The 25,056-nt window shown below is 46.8% G+C and overlaps 1 protein-coding gene across 2 annotated transcripts in view; it reads left to right on the top strand.

Moving 5' to 3' along the window:
- The window catches only part of COL20A1 (collagen type XX alpha 1 chain), a 53,314-nt gene that overhangs the window by 15,337 nt on the left and 12,921 nt on the right, over positions 1 to 25,056 (top strand). For both annotated transcript variants that reach the window (XM_054218854.1, XM_054218856.1), the window contains exons 12-28: positions 540 to 669; positions 1,186 to 1,331; positions 2,662 to 2,785; positions 3,260 to 3,399; positions 3,585 to 3,714; positions 4,244 to 4,386; positions 5,508 to 5,640; positions 11,778 to 11,920; positions 12,568 to 12,697; positions 12,992 to 13,048; positions 15,771 to 15,809; positions 17,763 to 17,901; positions 19,637 to 19,779; positions 20,167 to 20,276; positions 21,048 to 21,206; positions 23,244 to 23,321; positions 23,960 to 24,046. In XM_054218854.1, coding sequence (XP_054074829.1) covers positions 540 to 669; positions 1,186 to 1,331; positions 2,662 to 2,785; positions 3,260 to 3,399; positions 3,585 to 3,714; positions 4,244 to 4,386; positions 5,508 to 5,640; positions 11,778 to 11,920; positions 12,568 to 12,697; positions 12,992 to 13,048; positions 15,771 to 15,809; positions 17,763 to 17,901; positions 19,637 to 19,779; positions 20,167 to 20,276; positions 21,048 to 21,206; positions 23,244 to 23,321; positions 23,960 to 24,046 — 2,031 coding nt within the window. The remainder of the gene's footprint in view (positions 1 to 539; positions 670 to 1,185; positions 1,332 to 2,661; positions 2,786 to 3,259; positions 3,400 to 3,584; positions 3,715 to 4,243; positions 4,387 to 5,507; positions 5,641 to 11,777; positions 11,921 to 12,567; positions 12,698 to 12,991; positions 13,049 to 15,770; positions 15,810 to 17,762; positions 17,902 to 19,636; positions 19,780 to 20,166; positions 20,277 to 21,047; positions 21,207 to 23,243; positions 23,322 to 23,959; positions 24,047 to 25,056) is intronic.

Below are 25,056 nucleotides of genomic sequence, written 5' to 3' on the forward strand. Positions count from 1 at the left end.
AGCCAGAGATGAAATTAAATACACAATTAGTGTAAATGTGATCAGCTGATAGGATGACAAGACAGAAGAGGAAATGGGATAAATATCATCTTTCTAGAAATACTGCAAGCCATGCCCACGCCATTTTTTCTCTTATGCAGTGTTATCCCCTCCCTCAAGCACCTGTTTTGTCTCGAAGAGGACAGGCAGGTACACAGAGCAGTCCAAGGATGCTCATCTGGGGTGCATATGACTTAGAAAAGCAAATCCAAATTGTTGATGGTCTTTCGTTAATTTCAGCGTGAGGACAATTAGAGCCTTGTGCTTGGTGTTTGCACAGATCCCAGCCTTAGAGGACAGGAATGCTTATTGCCTTTTACCTCGCTATTTTGGGGAGATACTAGCTGGTGCAAAATTCAGAGGACAAATGGACTTCACGTTTCTGGTCACAGATCTGCCACAAAGAAGCCACGCTTGCTAGGGAAAGCCAGTTCAGCCGTTCCTTCGCTAAAGAGCAGCTAGCACCTCCCTGTCTTGACAGCCCTCCTTTGTGCTTTCAGGTGGTTTTAGATGGAGCAGTCTCCTCTTTGCAGCTTTCCAATTTGACCTCACACACGGAGTATCTGGTGTCGGTGTTTCCTATTTACGACACAGTGGTTGGGGATGGGCTGAGAGGCGTCACCTCCACATGTAGGTCGTGAGTAGACAGAATTTTGCTGATGCGTGGTTATGATGAGTGAACAAAGCTCTTTCTTTGTGACCATCTCAGACTGGCGCCTGGCATTGTATTTTCCCCCCTCCCTCAAGTTCAGTCTGTCTATGGAGTTGTTCAGAACTTGACCAGACAAGACCCTGAGCAACCTGCTCTAATTTGGCCCTGCTTTGAGCAACAGGTTGTACCAAGACCTTCAAGGGTCTGTTCCCACCTCTGTCATTCTGCAAAGGAGACCGCTGTGTTGAGCTCCCCTTGACACGGCAGTAACACGCCATGCTAGAAATACCTTGCAACCACTCGCCGCTTTTTGATCCTTGGGCTCCAAATGAATTAAACCTATTCTCTGTGAAGCGGCAGCTCCACTGTGTTAGATGTGGGGTAGATGTCCACCAGCTCGCAGTAGCTGTTGCAAAGCCAGCTCTCCTCTGCGTTTTGAGCTGCCGCACCCCTCATACACTGAAGATATCTTTCTGCCTTGTTTTTCCCTCCAGTGCCTTTGTCTTCCCCTCGCTCCCTGCGCGTCTCTGAGCTGAGCCACAACAGCATGAGGCTGAGCTGGAAGGCGGCCCAGGGAGCCACGCAGTACCTGGTGCTCTGCTCCGCAGCCCCCGACGGAGCAGAGGACTATACAACAGAGGTAGAGTTCATGCGAATAATGATAATATCATTTTTTCTCTGTCTGGGCTGAGTTTAGTTCTAGCTCTAACCTTTGTGAACCAGTATCATGTGTTTAAAAAAAAAAAAAAAAGGTGTCAGCATCGTTGCCAGCAACATCTTTCATGCAAGATTTTTTTTTTTTTTAATGCTGTGTCTCAGAGTGATTTGTAACTGTGAGGATTTCACATGGGAAATTAAGGCACGGGGAGAGAACTGACTGCCTCACGGGGCCCTGGAAACCCAGGCACCGAACTCACATCTTTGCAGCCCCAAGTGTAATTGCTGTATCCTTGAGGCATAAATGTCTTTTCTAAGTTTATCTTAAAATGTTAATTGAAAATTTGTTAGGGCGCTTTTTGCTGAACTCTAAAAACAGATCTACAACACTGCGTAATGATAAACCAGTGCTTGATAAATGGAAAATCCTTAGACACCCAAGAACCCTTTTTCATGTGTGCATTTTAATGAGTTATATCTGGAGTACCTGTAGAATGAGGATATGAATTTAAAAAAGAAGAAAAAAAGAAAGGGGCGGGGGAACATGTATTGCCTCTGACTCAGATTGCCCCCCCGAATGCACAGCAATAGGAGCAATTGCAGGATGGGGTTCAAAACAGAGCAATTTATGCTTATACTCTGCTTTCAGTGCTTAATTGTGTTTTTTTTTTTTAAGATTCAGAACATTTGAAGAGAGATCAATATTTAAAATTTTATTTTAACACATTAGAGCATTTCTGCAGTTACCTGACCCACTCGCCGTAAGGGTGCAGTGCCCTAAGGCTACGGGATGTCTGCAAAACGAGCATCAAAATGTTCCCAGCCTTTTATAAATCTGTGCTGCGTTGTGTGCAGGCTCCTGCAAGTCTCCGGGGTGCGTTTCTGCAGCGAGCAGAAAGCTGTGGCCGTGTTGTGTTAGCGGCAGGTGGCAGCAACCCGGCTGCCGTGGGTCTGCTCGCAGCAGGCGGCGCTTCTGCAAGAGCTTTCCATGTGTCTGAGCAAAGTGGGGTCACATCTCTCAGATGCCCCCTGATCCACCCCAGCGTCTTTGTATAAGGGTCTTACACCTCTGGAGACCGGGGTAGGAGAAGGTGATGTTTAACCCCCAACATGCTTGGTGTCCCTTGGGAGGAGAGGCAGAGCACTGACCACTGGAGACCACCTACCCAACTGGTGAAGTTCCAAAGTGAAGAATTGCCCTCAGTGTAACCAGAGGGACCTTGACCTCTATCTCTGTAAGGTCTTGCTCTGTTGAGGGCATTGGTGGGTACCTCACAACTGAAGGGTACCCCAAAACGTCTCTCTGTTGACAGGTGAAGGTGGCCCAGCCTGAGGTCCTGCTGGACGGGCTGTCGCCCAGCACGGAGTACTCGGTCGCCGTGTACGCGATATATGGAGAAGATGCCAGTGATCCAGCCAGCATCCAGGAAACCACCTGTAAGTGCTTCTGCTGCTTACTGAGTTGTTATTAAACACTTAAGGCAGGAGAGACATGTTAAATGAGGTGCTTCCCATATTGTGCGTGTGGCTTGTAAACACGCTGCCTCTTCCCTGCCTGATCTTAAGTGAATATTGGTCCCTGAGGGGTTTTCTAATTACATGGTGAGCTGTGAAAAAAGGAGTGATTTTCCCCTGGTAAGAAAACTCCTGAAAGAGCTGTTCCCTGAGGTCTTTGTTGTTTGGGAAGAAAAAGGGATTTTTTTGGCTGTTTTTTCACCTAAAGCGCAGGTAGTCTTTCATAATGTCCCACAGACATGTGCGGTAGTGACAATAAAAAGAATATTTTCCCTCATGGTGAATGAATCTTTTAGTTCAAGGCAGGGTCATTTTCGAGTGCCAGGAGGCAACCGGTAGCATTGCCTTCGTGCAGCCTGTGAAACCCGGGAGTGCCGTCACTAACTGTTGTTGCAGTGGCCTTGAGTCCTCCTAGATACCTGAGCTTCTCTGAGCTCAGCCACGCGTCCGTCCGAGTCAGCTGGGAGGCTGCGTCTCCGGCCGTGAAAGCTCACCGCGTCGCCTATGTTTCTAGCAGAGGGAGCAACCCCGGGGAGGTGAGTCCTCAAGGGGTCGGTGGAAGGAAAAGAAACTTGGGAGGTCAGATACTGCCCTGTTCTCCTTCAGCTGCATGGTTCAGGGAGGGCTTACGGGCACTTTGCATGCTGTTGCCACCCATGAGCTAACCCCTCTCCTAATGTCCTCATGCTCCTCTAATACTCATACAACTCCTCCACTGCAGGTAGAGGTTCCTGGCACTGCAACATCCACTGTCCTGAGACCTTTATCCTCCCTCACCCAATACTTTATCAGTGTCCGATCTACATATGATGAAGGGGACTCATTTCCAATTACCGGCAATGTCACCACCTGTAAGTAGGGGAAGGAAATGCTTTTGGTCCCGGCAACAGGTGACAAAACTGGCTTGTGTGTGTCTGAACTGGGGTATTTTGAAGACTGGTCCCAACAGCTCGTGTCCAAAATCCTTGCACAAACCCCAGATAACTGTTGTTGTTTGTGTGTGGAATACATCCAACTGCGTTGTGCTTAAAATGAGGTGGAAGGATTAAAGGAAAAAAGTAAATGAGGAAAAAAGCATGATGTACCGCTAACCTCTGTGTCCTTGAGACCCCTCCTGGCCTTCTCCTCTTTACAATACTGACGTGACACGTGTCCTCTCCACAAATGAGATAATCTTCCTTAATTAGGGTTTTAAAAACTGTTTGCCCCTCTCTGTCCTGATGGCGGCTGTCATATGGGTCTGAAGAAGTGGAAGACAGGCCCATCTCAGACAGCCGCCTGGTTGATGTTTTGCTCCCCGACCATCTGCTCCCCACCTTGGCTCTGACAAGGCGCTGCCAGTGCCTGCGCTTCAGCTGGTTTTCCTTCTGCATCCTTCAGTAAAGGTCCCCCCGCCGCGGGCGCTGAAGGTTACCGAGCTCTCCGGGAACAGCCTCCGACTGCAGTGGGAAGCTGTGGCTGCCTCTGATGTGGTTGTCTATCAGATCAAATGGAGCACAGTTGGTGGAGAGAAGCCTCAGGAGGTAGGGGCCCGTGCACAGCTCTGGCAGGGCTGGGTTGGCTTTGTGCCTGCTTGATGGCTCTGAACTCACCTGCGAGAGTGGCATAGGGACGTGCAAAGCTATTCAGGTTAATATACTCAAGAAATCTAACAGTTCAGCACCCAGCTGAAGGAGCCTATGGAATAAGACAGGGCCTGTCCTGGGTCTGGCTCTGTTCAACGGAGCTGTCACCTTGAGGGCTGGGAGGGACAGGGGGACAGCAGGGCTAGAGTCCTACAGGCTCTGGGAAGATTGCAGAAGTGTTCTGGAAAATCTCAAGGATGACATTCAATAGGGACAAGTAGAAAGTATTAAGCTTAGGCAGGAATAATTAACTACAGGTGTACAGGATGTAGAACAAAGAGCTAAGAAGCAATTCAGTAGAAAAAGATCTGGGGCTGCAGAGAATCACCAGCCCACAATGTCAAGTTGTTGTGGAAAAGACAAAGATAATACTCGAGTATTTATAGCTAGGGGTATCACCTCTAAGACAGGTGAAGCAACTTTTCCTTTCCTCAGTGCTAGTAAACACCGACTACTTTTTGGGATGCTGCAAGGTACTCCAAGAAGGATGAGGTCCAACTGAGGAGCACACAGAGGAGAATGACCAGAGACAGAGCTGGTGCAGGAGGGGCAGGGATGGACCAGGTGACCCCTTCCACCTCAAGTCCCCATTTTCAATGAGTGCAAACAGCAGTTGAAGTGGGTTGAATATACAGGTCTCTCATACAAGGCTTCACATTTGGGCTGGAAAAGGAGCATATCGGGGCTTCTGTCCCCAGCACACCTAAAAGCTGGAAACAGAGCGAAAGGGTTTCATGTTCAGGGAGGGTTGACTGCCTTGCGTCAGGGCATTGTGATTCTGAAGTAGCTGTTAAATACAACTTGGCAGCAATACACGGGCATCTACTCTGCATTAATCAGGGCTGGAAATTTGCCTTTGCTTAGATGTCTGCAACTCACAGCTGCCGATTTTGTCCCCAAAGCCCAGTGCTAACTCATTTGTGCCTACGGGCAATCTGTGAGACAGACACTTGGATGGCATGAACCAGCTTGGGGGGATGCCCGGGAACTCGACTGACTCATTTCTTCCCCTCTCGCAGCTCTCCATCGCTGGAAATGTGGCAACTGCTGTCCTGCCAGGCTTGCAGAAGAACACCGACTATAAAATATCCATCTGGGCCTATTACAAAGATGGTGCTCGAAGTGACACGGTTTCTGTTCAGCACAGGACCAGTAAGTGATCCTTGCTCGGTATCCATAGCCTAGGGATAACAAATAGGGCATGGGATGCCTCAGAACCCATCACAGACCAGCAGCTCAGATCTGGTCATCTCCAGCTCTGAACCCCCAAACCTGAATGTCTGAAAGTGGCTAGAGATATTTACCTTTCCATCTTAAAGTGTTCTGAATTTGTCCTGAGAAAAATAGGCTGGGCAAACACGAGCAGGCTGCTGCCCTCACAGTGTGTTTCATGTAGAATACATTCCTTCCCTCCCCCCCGGCTTGTGCAGAGTTATCGAGCCAAATGAATTGGCTTTTGGTAGGGTGTTCAGCTGAACGTGCTGCCTAATGAGTGTTTCCTGTTAGTAAAATATTTTCTGTTGAGGAGGGTGAGGATTTCGTCAGCTACGTCACTGCTGAGCTGTGCTTCATCTGAGGGCACTTACAAAAATGAGAGCGAATCCTGCGGGCAGACTCTGCCTGGAAGCATTATCTGAATCTCTCTTTGTACAGGCAGGAGATGAGGTTAAAAAGTGTCACTCCCAGAGGTCCTCTTAATTAATATTGCTCATGTAATGGCTTTGTTGGCAGTGAACAGAATACAATTCATTCAACTGCAGCAGTCCTCTCCTCCTCCATCTCTCAGCTCTCAACCTCCTTTGCAGAATGAACTCGTCTGGGCTGCTGTCAAGGTGATGAAGCTCAGAGGAACTGACAATCTTGGAATAAGAAGTTCAGATTTTATTAATAATGAATAGTAATAACACTTGTTTATAGAAAGCTACCTCAGGCAAACATCAAGAAGCTGCATACTGACAAGAAAAAAATAATGGATGAAAGCATCCTACAGGTATATAATTATAAAGGGACAATTAGAGCTGCTTAGAGGCTTTGGAAAATGAATGGCTACATTTTAAGCCATGAATTACGAAATGTCTGAGGAGCTCCCTCAGCCCACTGCAAATGGCATGTAATGGTCCCTTCTAGGCATACTAGAACAAGCTGGTCCTTGCTGGTGTTGGCACCCTGGTGGGACACGGAAGGCAATTGGACTTCTGCTTGTCAGCTGCTGTCCTTGTGCAGGAACAAGGATGCTTTATGTATGTCAGACTTTGCTGTGCTGCAAGAAGAAAGCGCTCAAAGAAATCGGGTGTGCAGCTGGGCAGGCAAACTAGAGTCTCAGTGCCTGGGAGCTGCTGGTCAGTTTGCCTGAGGAGTCAGGATGGTGCCACAGACTTCTCAGGGCCAGCATTTGCATGTGCAATCAATGTCTTTGATGGCGATTCTTTAATGTTTAAAGTAAGGGGTGCCCACAGGGCAGAAGTGGCACAGGGGAAGGGATGGATGATGGAGGCAGTGCTGGTCTTGGCCACTTCAGAGGAAACTTGGGGATCCCAGCAAATTGAATAAGGCTTGTGCAATGGATATATGGGAAGGCGTGGCATCAGGCAGGACTCTGGGAAATTCTGGGCTATGGTTATACTTCAATCTATCTCAAGCAAAAGCTACCATCTTGTACTGTGCAAGTACAAGTGGATAGGGTGTCTAACGGGGTCAATCTACATGTCAGAGCTGGTGAAGGGCAGTTCATTCAGCTAGAGCATGACAATCTCTTATGTTATCTGGAAACCCCCAAACCCTTGGTTTGATTTTTATGAGGCCTCTCCACCCTAACTTTCATCATAAAATGAAATTCTTGGGACTGAAACACCAACAAAAGGTACCTAGTTCTCCTCAGGACAGCAGACTTTGGGTTGCAACCTGGTGAGCAGCAGTCATCGGGCTGTGCTGAAGAAAAACAAAAGAACGTATTAGAGGAGGTTGAGAAACCACTCTTCCTTTCATCATTGCTTTTCTTTTTTCCTTTCTTGGCAGCATCCCCTTGTATAGGAATAGCTCGTCATGAAGTTTCTCTTAAAAATGTCTTGGTAGAATTTGCAAGAAACACTGACTTTTAAGGGCAGTGGCTGAAGTGAAACTCAGCAAGAAGCACAGGTAACACAAGCTTCTCTCCCCATCCTTCATCCTCTCTGGAATACTTTCTTCTTTGAAGGTTAAGGGAAAAAATGCCAGGTCAGAGTGATGCTATTTGCACGCTGGTTTTGTGAAATGGAACCACGTTCCTCCCCTGGGGGTGAGGTGAGAACAGCAAGTTCATCTTATTCAGGACCACTAATCCCTCTTGCCCTACCTGAAACACACATTTCAAGGCCAAGGGACCCTGCAGACACCAGTCCCTCACAGACAATAGGTCATCAGAAACATCATCCTCTTTTATAAAAACCAAAACCATTCATCACTGTGATGTGTTATCTGGTAGCCTTGAAATGAGGTTTCTCTTCCTCTTGGCAGGCAGAAAATTTGTTTCAAAGTTATGGCTTGATATTTATCCTCAACATGTGTATGAATTCAACTTAAAATGGCTGAATAGCTTTAGCTGGAAAAGGAACAAAATTTGGAGAGAGTGATATGGTGCAAGTCCCTTCTTACCTTCTTCTCTAGCTCAGGACTAGAGAGAGAGAGGGTGAGAGAGAGAGTAAAAATTACTTCTGGAGTTAAGATGTGTACCTGGAAAATCTCAGGTCCTCAGTCTTTTAAAAAAAATTATAGTTATTTATTTGTACATTTAACTGTTTACATGGATTGAGATCATTGCAACATAAATAATTGAGATGATACCTTAATTTCATCCCCACCACCAGCACCAGGAGGTCTGGGCATCCTCCTTAGGAGGAGGGACCCCTCCTGGCCACTGTGCTCATGGGAGGGCTCGCTCTCCTTCCACCACTCCAGTATCTCTCTGCCATCGCCTCACTTCTGTATGAGCCTGAAACCCAAGCAAAAACCTGGTGCCAAAGGGAGTGCTTTAGTTGTGCCAAAATGCATGGAGCAGGTGGAATTTTTTTTTGATTCTTAATCCTGACTAGGGAAAGAAAGAAAAAGTTTAGCACTATTTTTCAGTACCCCAATTAAGCAAACCTCTCTCTGCAGACTTACCAAGAGGCGGAGCAGGAACAAAAGCACGCTGATGTATTTCCCAGGGATAACAGAACCCTTAAGTTGTGCTTATCCACAGTTCTGATGTTTCTTCTTGTCTCTCTGTTGTATTTAGACTGAAGTCTCCTTTGGGGTAGGAGTTCTCCTTTCAGTACTTTAGTGTAATTGTCAAGTGTAACAGAGTCTTTAACCTTGACCAAAGGCTCTACACAGCCGTCATTTGTCATGTTAATAAACAGCCTCAGTGGTACTTCAAACAGATACAAACCTTTCACGCAAGCTAGTGGGAGTGCAGAAGATGCTCTTTGGGAGAGGAAGCTGCTGGGACATGGAGGTGCTGCTGAGCAGTGATCCTTGGATCCTTGGAAGGTGCTGGAAGGGGTGGCTTTTGGTCCTGCTGAGAAGCAGACAGGGACCTCTCTTTTGGGCTGAGGGGAAGTTCTTTCATCCAGGCTGAGGAAAAGGAGCTTGAACAAAATGAAACATTCACCTGTTAGTTCTGGAGAACAAGGATATTGGGGTCTGTCTCTGCCATGGTGTTTCAGGATCGAGGCCCTGAGGCAGCGGTGATGTGAAGGAGCATGGGAGGACATGTTGGCAGTCCTTGGTGACACAGGGACTCTCCCCACAGCTAAAGGGCTGTGACATGACTCAGGAACATGCATGCAAGGGCAGCACTTTAAGGTCTATTGTATATGTAATGGAATTTCAGCAGTGTAGCAAGTTTTTCAAGCTGTCAGTTGAATTTTGCTGTCACCATCCTTGCCCAGCTTAGCTCTGATCCTACCCAGAAATTTAAAGTGAAGTTGCATTGTGTCCCAGGCTTACATGTTAAGCCACCATATCCTGCTGTTTTTCTGAATCTCAATTGTTTGCTAACATGGGCTTTCCCAGGCAGTGGGACAAATGGACCATGCTGCAATAGGACAGCCCACGTAGTGTGTTGACTCTGAAAGAAGTCCTTCAGCTTAGGTAAGATGAGACAAAAATTAGTAAATATGGATTCAGGAACATCTTCTTCACGAATTTGGCAGTGTTACCCCTCCCCATACTCCCCATCTGCTCAGAAAGCGTCTCTTGGAAGTTTCTGCCACCGGGGCAGAGCATGTGAGTGTGTCTCATCCTCTTCCATGTGAAGAATGAGAGCAGTTTGAATGGGAACTGCTCCTGAAGCTGGGCTGAGCCACCCTGGCTGTCTCTGCACTGAAGTGGATTGCAAGGTGCTTACTTGCCCCATTCCTCTCGCTAAGCTGTGCCAGAAGCATCTCCAGCCTAGGGCTGATAAGTGTCTTCAAGTTCTTTATCCAGATCCTCAATGAGCTCTTCCTACCAGAGCATACATTGGAAATAAAAGGGATTGAAATGTGGGGAAGAAGCTTCAACTCATGGCAGCGAGGGAGAAAACATGACCTATATAATCATCGCAGATGAATATTTTGATGGAGCAGACTCCAGGGTTTTACTCTTATTTGAAAATGTGCCTGTGATGCTGGTTAGACCCAAGAGCAAGCAGCCTGGGATTCCTCCTGTGGAGGAGCAGAGGTTCAAGAGGTAATCGAAGGCACAGATGGTGTCCCCTGTGTCAGAGATGCTTCTTTCCTCCTGGGCAGCTGTGGGAGGTGACCTTTCCCCCCGCTGTCAGATCGATGCCGTCAAATTCTGACGGGCCTGGGGGCTTTCCAGAATAAACCCAACTCAGAAGACTTTCCCTAACTTTCCCTTTGTTCACTTAAACAGAGTCTTCACTTACCTCAGCTGAAGGAAATAGCCACTGCAGCAATGCAGACGTATAGCACAGCACTAATAATAGTGCTGCTGAAGTGACTTTACCTCCCACACTTGTTTTCTTCTCCGCTTTACCTTGCGGTGATGCATGGCAACAGCCTCCAGCCTGATTCAGCTGCCAGCAAACTTGGTTCAGCTTCGGTAAAAGTAAGCTCATTTTATACAGAAAAGGGAAGGAGGATCAATGAAGATGCAAATGATCTTCATTCAACCTGTGCTCTAAGGTCACCCCGGACTGTGCTGGGTGGGCAGAAGAGCCTTACAGGTAAAACTGCAGAATAGAAATCTCAGAGCTCGGGTGTGTGTCCTTGACTGTCTTTAGGGCTCACCCAGAACTTTTAGTCTCTTCTGAATAAAATGCTTCCTTTTCTATGTCCAAGACTTCTGTGCCTTCACACCACCATCGGTTCAAGGCCAGACACACACATTTATGCAGAGCAAGAAGCTGGTTGGAAACAAGCTCCAGGAGTAGAAGATCCCACGCTCTCGAGCCCCTTGTTTGAACAGCAGATGGGTTTAGCCCACTCTGCCTTTCTCTTACTAACTCTCAGCCCCTGCTCAGCAAAATCACTCCAGCATAACAGCTTCTGTGACCAGGTCCAGTTTGCTACACAGCAGGACCCCAGGGAAAGAAATTCATTTACATAATTAAAAATTACTCGGCTTTGGTCTCTGACAAACTCTCTTGTGGCTGACCGCAGCTCAGCCCATCGCCTGTTTGGGATTCATCCATACATCGCAGTGCTGGATCCGAAAAGGGCTCAGGCACTGCACGTGCTCCCCTCCTCGAGGCTGTGGGTGTCGGTGTGAGAAGCACTAGACAAAACTGTTGTGTGCTGGCTGCTTCAGGGTTTTTTAGAATAGTTTTAAAACAGAAAGAAAAAGATGGAAAGTATTAGAAATTGTGACAGATTAGCTTTGAAGTGTAATCCCCTTTTAACCAGCAATCAAGGTGTTTGTCCAGTGTATCTCCAGATCTTTGATGAAATTCAATTGCAGTTTGGGTCTTTACAAAAGGTACCTTTTAGCGTTTGTCCATGATATATACAAAGGATCTCTTTTCCTTGTACTTCCAGGGCTCTTCCCTCCTTCCAAGATTTTTTTACAGGTCCTAGGATCTGAATTGTTGAACACTTGAGTTGTACAGTGCTGTACATCGTCAATCCTCATCCCTCCACAATCTGTTTTCTCTCTTGCCCTGTCCCCAAGGTGACGACTGCTGCTCTGCGCGTTGGTTAATGCTCTGAGCGTTGCTTCAGCAGAGCACTGAAGCATTCAGAAATGGGCTTGGAAGCAAGTGCTGCTGGCCCTGTTTATAGATGTTACTACCTGCCTTTTATGCCATTCACCTTTAATCCCTGCCACAGATTCCCGGAGCCCACCCACCAACCTCTTCATCGACTCCGAGACCCCCACCAGCCTCCAGGTCCACTGGACCCCCCCCGATGGCCGCATACAACACTACAAAATCACCTACAACCCTGTTTCTGATGCTGGTGCTCAGCAAACAGTAAGTCTCCAGCTCCCTTGTAGGTGACAGGCCCTGGACCAGAGGGACATGGGGACAATTGCATGCCCAGGGGAACTCTGCTCAATCCAGTAGGGCTTACCATAAGGATAGTTCGCAGGACTATGAAAACAAATCTCTTCCTCTGATTTGCTGGATGTTGCTTTGTGAAGAGGACCTCCAGGCTTCTTTGCGATTAGGATATTTGTGTCTGTCAAAGCTGCTAACGATGCAGCTTTCTCCCCTCCCTGAACTGGAGTGAGGAATTGTCAGAGGCAGAGGGGCTGAGGATAAACCTACTGCCCCTCTGACTTAGGGAGGTTAAACATTAACCTTTTAAAACCCAGGTTCTCTATGCAAACCCGGGCTGGTTTCCATCTTATAAGGCACTTCTGACCCATTTGCATGGGGAATACTGGGTTCTTTACGTAGGGGAATATTCTTCCCTTGGACATGGCTGGTCTGATGGCAATGCATAGCCAGGCTTCCTCAGCTTGCTTTCACCATCGCCTGAACTATGCAGGGATGATGCCCTGAGCCCCTCTGTCCCGGGACTTGCCACTAGAACCCCTCCATGTAACTGGGGTGTGAGTAAGAGCTATAACAGGAAGCCTGCCCAAATGTTGGGCTCTTTTTCCACCCCACTGTAGATCATGGCTTCTGGCAAAAGCAGCAGCGTGACCCTGCAGTCACTGCTGCCTGATCGAGCCTACAAGGTGGTCGTTTCTGCCATCCACTACACGGGAGAGAGCGAGACCACATCCACAACGGGACGGACGGGTAAGTGTATCGGTCAGAAGGTGCATGTTCTTCATAACCTTCTGTCCATCAGTCTTGAAACAATCTCTGTTGGGGCAGCAACATCCTCACTCACACTGTGGCCAAGGCCAGGGTTTTGCTCATCAGGTCAGATGACTAGCCTTGAGAAAGGAAAATTCTGCCTCAACTTCTGCACTCCTGTCCATGATCTGCAATTCCAGGATGACGGGAAAGGGCTGGTGACCACCCGGGTCTTGAGCCAGGCATTGTCATCCTGAATACCAGAGGTCACGTGTGCATTGCTTTCTCTTTCAGCTCCTGTGTTGTCTAAATTCCCTTCAATACGAGGATTCTTTCCAGCTAAAACCGAAGGTAAATCAGCTCCTATGAAGTCTTGCTTTGAGCTGGGGTTTTTTTCGGTAACAAATAGTACAGCGCGGACTCTGCGGGGCAGGCAGAAGTGGGAATGTCATTTCTTGACAGATGCCTCTGGCAACCGTCCAAGGACAACCAGAAACCACATAACTTCGTAAAATCCAAGAGACTGATAGGGGTTTTAGAAGATTTCGGCATAATTTGACCAAAATGGAGCAAATGGAACGACTACATGTTTTAAATTAAAGTTCCCTGTAAAGTCCCTTATTAAATTTAATGAGCATATGTTCTCATATGCTGATATAAAACAAACTATGAAATGGATTAGCGAGAAATGTTGAATTAGCGGGACATAAAAAGTTGTTAAGAAGCAAATATTAGAATACAGATATTGTGGCAGTAATGCCTTCCCCTGTCTATTGAAATTATTCTAAACAAAATTTCAGTTTTAAAATGCGTTGAGGGAAGCCGCAAAGGAGAAATGAAGCAGATTAGATGGGAAAATTTTAGTTCATACTCGACAAAGAACATATGGGACTAAGTTTTCAAGTGGCTTATTGAGGAAATCCACAGGTGTTTGGACCACAGTGGAAAAGTCCTGTGCGCTTGCAAGTAGAAAATAATCCTCCTGTAAGGTTGATGAGTCACCTTGTAGAATTTAATATAGCTGTTTGGCTATGACAGCTGAAAAGACAATAGGAGAAATATTAAATTCTGTATGTTTTATAAAGTAACTTTGTTTAAGAAATAGAGAGGATATGTAATAATGCTGGGAAAGCTGTTGGATGTGCAGTAAAAGACTCAAATATTGGTATGTAACAGAATTATAGAGAGAAATGGTCTGACCTTGCAGGAGCGAATGTTTTATTGTATTATGAATAACCGCATTTGGCTGGGACTTGGGGAGAAAAACAAAAAACAAAGAGAACAAGATCCTTCCCCCCAACTCTGATATGCTTTGTCTAAGCTGAGCACTGCCGGATCAAAGAGCTATGAGCAATCCAAGTGCCTTCAGCTGGAGAAGGAGGCGAGAATTGCCAGGGACGTCAATGAGAGGGACACTGGGGACTGGGCAAGGCTCAGAAGGAGCTCCCTGACTCCCAAGCAAGAAAATCAGATACCTGGTAAAAGGGCAAGTTTATAGCCTGTTTATATGACTTTGAGGGGATTTCTTTTTTTTTTTTTTTTTTTTTTCTTCTTCATCATGCTTCAGTTCTGAGCGATGCTTCACATTTGCAAAGCTGGTTGGTTTCTGGAAGGGGAAGGGAAAGAGCCGCGTATATCTTGTAGACATAAGTCAGATCATCTTGGATGCAGGACATTGCTGCACAACCAGGGGCTGGTCAAGCTCAAAGAGACGGTTTTGAGGCTCGGGTTTCGGTAGCTGATTTCTTACCTGATTTCCATAGATGCCTTCATTAGTTTTATACCCAATGCTAGAGGACTTACGGTATGTACGTGTAAAACTATGCATTACGTTGAATAATGGAGGTCATGGCAACTTGTAAGTCTTTTGTGCTCTGACTCTTGGCTTCAGCAGTCCCATGGCCACCAAGGTCATAGGTTTGGGTGCCCTTTCTTTCATGTGTGTCTTGATCATGAAGAATGTCATTGGAACTCCTATAGACTTAGGAATCTCAGGTGCCTCGGGGAGGGTAAGTCACCCCCTTTAAATGTTTTACACATTTGACAAAAAGTTAGGTATGGAAAATTGGGGGCCCTGCTTTTCTGATGAGGTATGAAATGGCATTGATGCAAGAATAGCAACAGGGAGGCTGTAACAAAGCCTTGATATAATGATCTGCTAGATTCTATTATACCGCTGACCTAGAAAACCTTTTATGAAACAGCTCATCTTGTCAAGTGTCCTTGGTTTTCAGGGACATTTCTCATTTTGCGTCAAGCATTCCCTTTGTCCCAGCTCCATCTGGCATCCATCGCCTGGGATTTACATGGCAGCAGATAATTGAAAGAAGCATTCGTGTGCTGTTTTCTAAAACACCCCCTTACCTGAGGCTTTTAAATGGAGAGTGCTCATAACCATGGTGCCTCACATTCCAGCTTCGCCTTCCAGCCTTTTCTCCTCTGGTTTTGTCTCCTGTCCGGTGGCATATTAGAGGATTCATCAAGGGAATTTCTGAAAGGCAAACTGCAAAACTGCATCAAAACTCTTTGTGTTTCCCTAAAGATTTCAAAAGCCAAAATCTAGGGCTGAGATATGTATTTTTGCTGTGCGTATGTTCCGTTTCAGGTACAAAATTGGGTGCTGCAGATATCTTTTGGTATTTTATAGCACCATTAAGGTGCACCTTGCAGTAAAAGCACTGTTTAAAAAAAAATAGTGTTTTGATGTCTGTTTTTAAAGAGAAACTTGCAGAACATGATGCTCTCTTGTATTTCAAATTGTAAGGTGCCAGGTGAGTTAGTCAAAAGGAAGCAATCACGACGATGTTTTATGATGAAAGACAGTATTTTTATTTTTGTGATGGGCAAGCCAAGGAACAACCTTTATGTTTGCATAAACATAAATTCTCTCCCTCTTTCCATATATATAAAAACAAGGTTAAAGGCCAGGCTTTGAATTAAGTTGTAGAATATTCTAAGTTTTGCTGTGTTTTTCCGTTGCTCTGCCTAGAGGAGCTGTGTCCATTTTACTTCCATAATCCCCTACCGTCTTTTTTTCCCCTAATGCTTTTTCCCTTTTAATTTCTTCTCGCAGCCTGCCCCACCATCAGCTCCACCGAAGGCTCCGTACGAGGTACAGTAGCATATCGAGCCCCAGCGGTGCTGGGATGTGAGTGTGAAAACACCACCTGGTCTTGGCTTTTGAGAAAAGTGCAAGAGCTGAGCAGGGGCAGTGGGAAATGGTTTCCCTGTCCTGAGGGAGAAGGGAGAAGTCTGAGAACTGAAACAGGAAAATACCCTTTACCAGGTAGAAGAATATTCTGCGCTCACTGGATTGGCATGCCCCTGCTGTTCCACCAGCTCTCAGCTGTCAGTGCTTAATGCCGGGATTTTCACCGGCCTTAAGGAAGCTAGGCTTCAAACGGCTGTTGGATTTCAAGAGGATTTCAATTCCTAACTCATATAGGCTCCTTAAAAAAAACTTAAGATCACTGAGAGCACCTTGGCATGCCTTAGAGGAGGTACGGATACCCAAGGAGCTCTCTGCAGCCAGGCTGTATGGACTTCGCTGGGGTAGCAAGTTCCCGTTTCTCCTCTCTATGCCGTAACCCCGTTCATGCTGTTGCAGTTGCTGAATGTAGTTGTTACTTTATAAGCAGAACTAATTGCTTTCCAAGTGATAACACTTACAGCTTTGTGATTTGGGTGAGGCTGAGAAGCTGGCCTCAGTTCTCAGCTCTGCTGTTACTCCGTGGGTGAGTGACTTCATCTCCGCTCCGCTCCCACCCCTCACCCTCGCAGCTCACGGGGATGTGCATTCCCGCCCAGGGGGGCTCTGGGTGCTCTTGCCCTGTCCGTGGATGCAGAAGCCAAAACAGTCAAATCATAAAGCCACAGCAGATGCTGCTCCTCCTCCACTTTTACAAAGGTGGCAGGAGTAGACATTTCCTGAGCAGCTTGCTGAAACCATTACATGGCCGATTCACGGTATGATAATAATATGAGCAGATTACACTATGTTTATGATTATGACCCAAGCCTCATTTTCAGTCTTCACACTAGAATATTTTCCGCATGTTTTAAAGGAAGTTCCAGTGCCAGAAGCCCCATATCAGAGATAAATGGCTCTCAAGTAGGTCGTTTCCTTTGGCAAACTCCCTAGAACTGTTGGGGGAAAAAAAAAAAAAGGCAGAAAAAAAAAAAGCTCCCTGGACCAACCCCCAGGAGAAATTAAAAACTCAAGCCAAGAAACTGCAGAAGATTGTAAACGGTGAAGGGGTGAGGGAATCCAGACTGAAAGGACGTGTTGTAATGAAGTTGTAGCCTTTCCGTTTGCTGAAGAACGAGCTATGTCCTTCATCCCAGCCTGCTGCAAACTCAGATAAACTAAAAAAAGAATTCCAATTGCAAGATCTTGTCTTACTGAACAGAAAACTGAAATGAGAAAATGACTGGGAGCTTTAATGATGAGCTGGGAGAGTGAGATGAAGTTGCACGAGCCAGGGAGGCGATGTCGGAGATGTCAGGGGAGAACCTCTGTGGACCACATAAGGCAGGTCACCCCTGGGTGTCTTGTGAATATAGAGAAAAATGGAAATGCTCATATTTTAAAGTTCTTTCCTAATTTTTCTAACTCTTACATATAAGGCATTTCAGAGCATAAATAATTCTCTCTCTCTGCTAGCAATTACTCGACTGATTCCATGTCTTTTGAAGATAATGTTTCTGCATGTAGTTGAAAAGGAGAAATTGCTGGAGTAACTTCTTTCTCATTTGTTTTTCCTTCTGGAGATTTGAAAAGACAATGGTGAAAGTCTCTGTCTTTACTCTACTCTTCTCCAAGAGGAGAAGATTGCAGCAGATGCGTGCAGAGGGTACAGACACCAACTGTTTTCCTTGTCTGCCACTGGTGGAGTACACTCCAGGTTTCTAGTGAGGTGGCACAGCCCTGCCAATGTCCATGTTGCTATGGCATTTTCTCCTATTGCCGTGCTAGTTTGAGGCTAATTCTACCCTCTCTGCAATCACACTTTTTTTACCCTCTTTTCTAACCACTTATGTTTCTGTTTTTCTTTCTGTGTTCCAGGATTTGATATGATGGAAGCTTTTGGCTTGGTAGAGAAGGAATATGCCTCCATTAAAGGCGTAGCTATGGAGCCATTTGTATTCAGCGGTTCCCGTACCTTCACCCTCTTCAGAGACACTCAGCTCACACAGAGGACCAGGTGGGAGCGGAGCCGTGACCGGCGTCATCCTCGCCGTCGGTCTGATGCGTGCGCGTTAGCCATGCTCACAGCAAAGGAGGTCACCGATTCGCGGAGGAATGATGGGGCCCCACTGGCCACTTCAGAACGAAATGATAAAGATGATGAGATAAATCAAACCATAGGTAGACTGAAAAGATTGCCAGAGTATTTTTCCTTAATATATTGAGAAATTAACCCCTGACTCTCCCCAGGGTGGGAATGGAATATGTCACGCAGAAGTTAAGGGGATATAATAGGGTATTCATTACATTTTTTTGTGCAGACGAACGTTTTCACAGTGAGGTTTTTCCTTTTTGACAAAACTGCTTTTTCCAGCAGTGTTAGTTGCTATGACGGACATAAGGATCGTGTCATGTGTGGACACTGCACCAGTCCTTAGGCATTCTGTCCACAACTGCGTGCGCTTCAGTGATGGCAGTTTGAGGTCACATTTTCATCTTCCATCCCTTCTCCCAGCATCTGTGGTTTGGAGACAGATCTTTGCTTTAGAAAATACTTGCCTCGTAGCTGCTGTCTGCAGCTGGGTCCTTATTGATGAGAGGGAATAGCCACTGACTCTGGGTTGTGACTTGACCCTGTTTCGTTCCGTGTGAGGCTTCTCTGCAGGGTCCCAAGCGGGCCAGGTGGCTCCCATGACCTCACTCTTTTTTTATGATTATAAATCAGGAACAATCTGATTCCTGACATTCAGCGCTACTTTCTTTAAAGCCTAATTACCAAGGCACTGGCTCAGTTTAATCTTAGTTAAAGAAGCAAAGCTTCTTAGAGTAAACAGAGTGGGGGAGTTTCAGAGAACTCTTTGGTTTAAATTCTCAGAAAATTATGGGCAAATCCCTTTGTTCAGCTGGTACATATGCCTTTCAAGGACATTACTCCTTCAGAAACAGAGAGAGAAACAAGAACTTGACATTACTTATGAATCAGTCCTGAAAAGATGCTTGATGAGTTGTGTATGTGCCCATGCAAATGGGTCCTGTTTCAGATTACGGATGCATTTCAGGCATAACCAATTTGACCTTCCCCGTTGCCTTCTCTCCTCTGGCCGCTGCTCCTGCCCCATGTGCTCTGGCGGGTTTGGCAGCAGCTGCAGAGGGAGCCGGCTGGTGGCAGCAGCGGTGACGGTCATCGCTGCGTGGTCGTGGGTTCCAGCCCTGAGCCCAAACTTTGCAGCTGGGACGTGGGGACCCAGAGGGACATTTCTGTGGGCTCTATGCTTATCCCTGAAGGACACTTACACTAATTCCTGCCAAGGCTTAAGTATTTACCCCATGCTACATGATGACCATCCCTCCTTCTTGAAGAGGAGACTTGGGAGAGCATTTTGGAGCCTGGCAGGGATGTTTTGTAAGCTACCACTGGGCTCTATTTTGAAAAGCATTAAGGCTGCACTCGCTGTGTCTTGGCATTCCCCAAGGGGTCTCTGGCATTGATGGACTGACACCGACTGCTTCCCTTGGCACAAGGGGAAGGACCTTGAAGGCTCATCACTCAGCACAGGCTTCAACAGTCTGAGAGTGATGCACAAGACAGGGTCCAGGCTCTCTCCTGGCGTATCATGCTCACCTCCCGGGGGTGAAGCTTTTCAGGCCACCCTGCCCAAGAAACACCATGGGTGAGCCCTGTCTGTAGGATGGTCCCTACTGGCTCTTGCTGCGTTAAGCCACTGATGGGTTCTTGGCTTGTCTTGTTGCAGCGATGTCCACCTCTTTGCCATCCCGCCCGAGCACACCATCAGCATCCTCCTGCGCCTCCTGCCCGAGACCCCCAAGGAGCCCTTCGCCGTGTGGCAAATCACAGACGAGGACTTCCAGCCCCTCCTTGGTGTTAACCTTGACCGTAAGGTTTCTTGTTGAATACATTAACTTCAGGTATTTGCATACATTTCTCCGAGCAGCAGAACTCATTTTGGTATTCACTTGGAAAGTTTTAACCTTTTCATGTTCTTGTTATACAGCGGCGGTTTTGGGGAAGCTTTGTTCTTGCTGCCAACCTTGCTTTTTAAGTGTTTCCTAGTGCAATTAAAAGGCATATTTTTGTTTTTATTCTACTTGTGTCATATTCTTTATCTTTAACATTTTCTTTTGCACTGTTTAGAAGTATTTCATTATAACATCTGAAGTCTTTCACCATATTTAAGCCTATTTGTTTACTATTGTTCAGTATGTGGGTGAAATCAATTTCTGTTTTAATTCTAAGCTGTTATTTGTCCTATTTTCCCTGTAGCCAGTAAGAAATCCTTGACCTATTTCAATCATGACTACAAGGCTGATTTACAGGAAGTCTCCTTTGACCAGCAGGAAGTGAAGAAGATATTCTATGGGAGCTTTCATAAGGTCCTTATCATGAGAGGGAGAAATGTGGCTCATGATCTCCCTCCAGTCTGAGAGTATAATGCCATCAATGTGTATTGTTCAAAGTGAGGAGTGATTATACAGATGCTTTGCATCCAGATTGCTAGGGAACTGGCAAACCTATTCGATATGCCGAAGTTCATGATTGTAAAGCATTCAGGTTCGTCCCATGTTCAAAACATGATTTCCACTTATTGTTTTATTTCCTTTCCCCTTAGAAATGCCAAAGCTGGGGGGTTTTTAGGTCTTAATAATCAGGAAAAATTGAAAAATCAAATTTTTTTTTTAATTTGGGATTTTGGTGACTATTTAATGCTGGAAGGGAGGGAAAAAAAATAAATCTAGCTTTGTGAGAAAGCCATCTTATTACTCACAACTGAGTTTTTTCAGCCATCTATGTCCTGAGAGAAAAGGTGTTCTGCCCAAATGAGCAACGAGCACTTTCTATCACTATCTGTAGGCAGTTTCATTATTCATCTAGTTCCAAAGACTGAATTATTTAATACTACAACTCCAGAAACGCTTCTCCCAGGGAGAAGTGAGGGGAACATCAGGGAAAAGTGCAGTGTTGCACAGCAGACGCAGCACATACTGCAACTTATTCCTGAGCCCCCCTTGATCCATTTGCTCATTAAAACCACACCACTAGATAAGGCAGCAGTGTGGGAGTTGGGCAGAAGGCATTATTGTCTTTAAAAGACTCCTCCATCTCATCACGGAGCTCCAACCTGTCTCTTTCCACCTGCCGCCCAGGTGCACGTGGCCGTGAGCCACTTCAAGATCGCGCTCTATCTGGACTGTAAGAAAATTGCAGAGAAACCTATCAACACCGTGGGCAGCATCTCCACTGCTGGCTTCATCATGCTGGGAAAAGTGACCAGGACCAGAGGACCCAGGAGCGGGTCTGCATCGGTGAGTCCCCCGGGTTTGATTTCCCTGCCCTGCTGGAGAGTGGAGAGGCTTAAATTTGGAGCTGGCTGGGGTGGGCAGATGGAGAGGAGTGCCACCTCGCATCATTCTCTCTCCGAGAGATGCTGTGACGCATGACCGTGTCCTGATCCCGCTGATCTCTGCGATTTTAATGAGCTTTCCTGGTGCGGTGTTTCTCCCCCTCGCCTCCCACATCTGTTTGAGGTCTGTGATCAGAGGCAGCAGCCTCAGCCTGTCCCCGAGGTGCCTTCAGCTGGCTGCATCGTCTGGGGACCGGGAAAGCACGGAGATGCTGAAGCAGATGGGAGGGTTTGGGAATTGTGTCCGCCAGGGAAGGTTGAGCACATCAGCTCCCACCGAGGGATAGCGGGAGATGCCGGTGACTGAAGGCAACAGGGCTGGCTGCGCCTCCGGCTCCAGCGTGTTTGGGCTTGCCTATCTGCATGCAAATGATAGCAAAATAATCTCCAGTTTAGAGGCTCTTTTTCAGCTGCTACTTGGAAAAAAACCCCACCAACCCAAACACTCGGTGCCAGCCTGCGGGTATGTCCTTCCTGCATCGCATTGCGTTGTGGAGAGCCCGCTCCCTGCGAGAGGAAAGAATAAGGGAAAGCGTGGGCTCGGTGTCCTGCCCTGTGACAGCCCAGTGCACCGTCCCAAGGGCTAAAACACCCGTGTGGGTGCCCTAAGGGCGAAAACACCGGCATTGCCTGGCGGTCTGTTGCCAGACTTACTCCGCAAAACACAGTGTTATATCTGTGCAGGATAAGGGGCAAGTTCATCCCCTGCAATGTGCTAGTGGGACTGCAGAAAGTCATTCACGACTTATGTGAAGCTCTTACTCCGCGGCTCTGCTTTTAGATCTAGGAGTCCAGGGGAAAACAGCGCATCACTTGAGTTACCACTTCCCTTGCCTCAAAGCAGCGCCGTAAAATCAGTTTTTCCCGTATGCCTCCCCAACTGCAAAGAGAGAAGCAGAGGTCTGGGATATACCAGGGAAAAAGCAGTCATTGGAATCGCCTGTGAGACGTGGGGTATAACAAACCAGAGGACAGTGCGGTTCAAGCAATATGTACTTATTTCCTACATAAATTCTGTGGCAATTTGATGACAAGCCTGTGGCCAGCAAGGCAGGAATCTGTGCTTTCCTTGTCCCTCCCAAATTCTCCCTGCCAGCAGCTTAGTTAGACAGATCCAGCTGAGTAATGAGCAGCTTCGTGCTGTCCCTACTCCCGTTGCCTTTCAAGCCCAGCAAAGCTTCATGTCTTCCACGGCTCTGCTGCCCTTGAGAAGACAGAGCGTCTCATTACGGGTTATCGTGGAACCTTTTTTAATTTAAGATAACTTTAAATGCCGCTTGATCTCCAGGGCTCCTCGATATCCATACGCTGCATGTCACACTCCCCAGGCTGTGCAGCTTGCTCGTTGTTAAATGCATGGAGTGGAAGGAAAAAAAGATGAGAAATGGTGTCAAGGAATGAAAAAAAAAATATCTCTGCCTCATTATTTTAGTTTGGCTTTGTGCAGTGTGTGCTCCTTTGTTAATCGGAATGGGAAGATGTGGAAGTTTTGAAGGATGTTGTGAGAGAGACAGGTTAGGGGTTCTTGGGAGGGGACCGCATCTGGCCTGGGAGATGCTGCTGCCACATCTGCTCTTATCTCCATGCCCCCAAAGGGGAGCAAAGCCAAGTTTGCTTTCACGTTTTGGTGATGCTGAAGCCCAATTACTTGAGAACCTGACCGTTGCTGCTAGACTGTGAGTAAATTGGACACTTGGCTTTTGCTGGTGTGAAGCTGCTCGTTGACTTGCTCAACAAGTCAACAAGCGAGACCTGAGGGCTTGTAAAACACTCAATGGCCAGGGGTACTTTTCATGTTGTGGCTTTTTTGGGGAAAATTATAGTTGGGACTACATGGAGGAGTCCTGTCAAATCATCAATGAAAATTATTTTTAGCGCTTGAATGTCATGACCGCGTGTGCCAATGCTACCTCCTTGTCAAACTCTCTTTTTTCCACAGTTCCAGCTGCAGTCTCTGCAGATCGTGTGCAGCAGCGTAGGGGCAGAGGAAGACAGATGCTGTGATCTCCCTGCACTGGTAAGACAAGAGGAACTGCTCTGCTAATTGACATGAGGCTGGGGATGACGGAACAAGTCCATGGCACTGATGTGACACCGCAAATGATTTTGATAGACTCAAGAGGGAAAACGTGGGGTTTTTTTCCCTTTTCTCTTGGGAATAACATCTGTCTGTTCATTAGTGAAGGGAACAAAACTGTGTTTGCTTCAAAAAGAATGAAAACTCCAAATCCGGGCGCAGTGTATATCCCTCCTGTCATGAACTCGTCTGTGACAGCAGCCCTGACAGTCCTACGGCTTTGCCGCCACCTTGGCCCTGAGTCATAACACCCCCCTGCTCTTCCTTTCACGTTCTCTTCTCAACACAGAAAGTTGCTTTGTGGGGTGTTTAAAAACTTAGCAAGGAGAAAATAACCTTCCAGTGTGTGTTATGCAAACTTCAGGCAGGGTTGTTTCATTTTTTTTTTTTGGCTAAACTTGTTATTTGACAGAAAAATAAAGCACTCAATTGCTCACAGAAATCTCTGTGGAGTAAAGAAAATTTCTGCTTTTTTCCAACTGAAAGACTGAATTTTGAAGCACTGAAAATGTTACCAGTGATCCATCCCGCTCTTGCTATGCAGCTGCTCATGCCACTTTGGATCGCTCTCGTTTCAGAGGGACGAGGAGACCTGCCCTACCTTAGCTCCTGCCTGCTCCTGTACTTCTGGCCGCCCGGGCTTGCCAGGACCTCCAGGGCCCCCTGTAAGTCCACCCTTCCATACAGGGTACTGCTCGTACCGGTGTTGCTTCGTGTTGTTTGGGCATGCCAGGCATCAGGATAACACTCCTGGGGCTCCACGAGGTTTTAGAATCATAGAATCATTTAGGTTGGAAAAGGCCTTTAAGATCACCAAGTCCAACCATTAACCTAGTGCTACCAAGTCTGCCGCTAAGCCATGTCCCTCAGCACCACGTCTACGCATCTTTTAAATACTTCCAGGAATGGTGACTCAACAACTTCCCTGGGCAGCCTGTTCCAATGCTTGGCAACCCTTTCTAGTGAAGAAATTTTTCTTAATACCCAATCTAAACCTCCCCTGGCACAACTTGAGGCTGTTTCCTTTCGCTCTATCTCCGGGAGCTTTGTTGTCCTCCTCGTGCCAGGGCAAGGCTGAGAGGTGTCCTTGAGGTTTCAAATACTGATGAAATGGGGAGGTGGCGAGTTGGCAACGCAACAACTGCATCTGGGAACAGGCTGAGCAGTTCCTGGTGCCACGTTCATCCTCTTAGGAGAGGAGGATGGGTCATCCTTGGTGCCTGCAGAGATTTCATGGATCAGAGGCTCTGGAACTCTTTGCAAATGACAAAAAAAACACCACCACAGAACCTTCCTACCTGGTTTCTGTGTTAAGTGGGAGCCTTGTATCTGTCTGTGTGGGTGGGCAGTGTAAGGAGGAGGAGGAGAATGCAATTCTGTCTGTCCCCAAAGCTCTCTCTCTTTACAGTGAATGTGACCTGCAGGAAATGGGAGGGAAGTGATAACAGTCATTAAGTATGTAACATGCTCAGGGATAAAGGGCAAATGCAATATTTTGCCCTATCTACTATGGAGGCAGGAGAGTCACCATGGGCTTAAATTGTAGGAGGGAATATTCCAGTTAAACACTAGGAGCAGCTATCAGAAAGTTTGCATTTTGAAAGTTTGGGGAAAAAACATTTTATTTGCACAAGGCAGCCGAAACCTGACAACGTGTCCCGAGCACCCCTTTTCA

This window comes from Rissa tridactyla, chromosome 12 (assembly GCF_028500815.1).
Source record: "Rissa tridactyla isolate bRisTri1 chromosome 12, bRisTri1.patW.cur.20221130, whole genome shotgun sequence".
Lineage (NCBI taxonomy): Eukaryota > Metazoa > Chordata > Aves > Charadriiformes > Laridae > Rissa > Rissa tridactyla.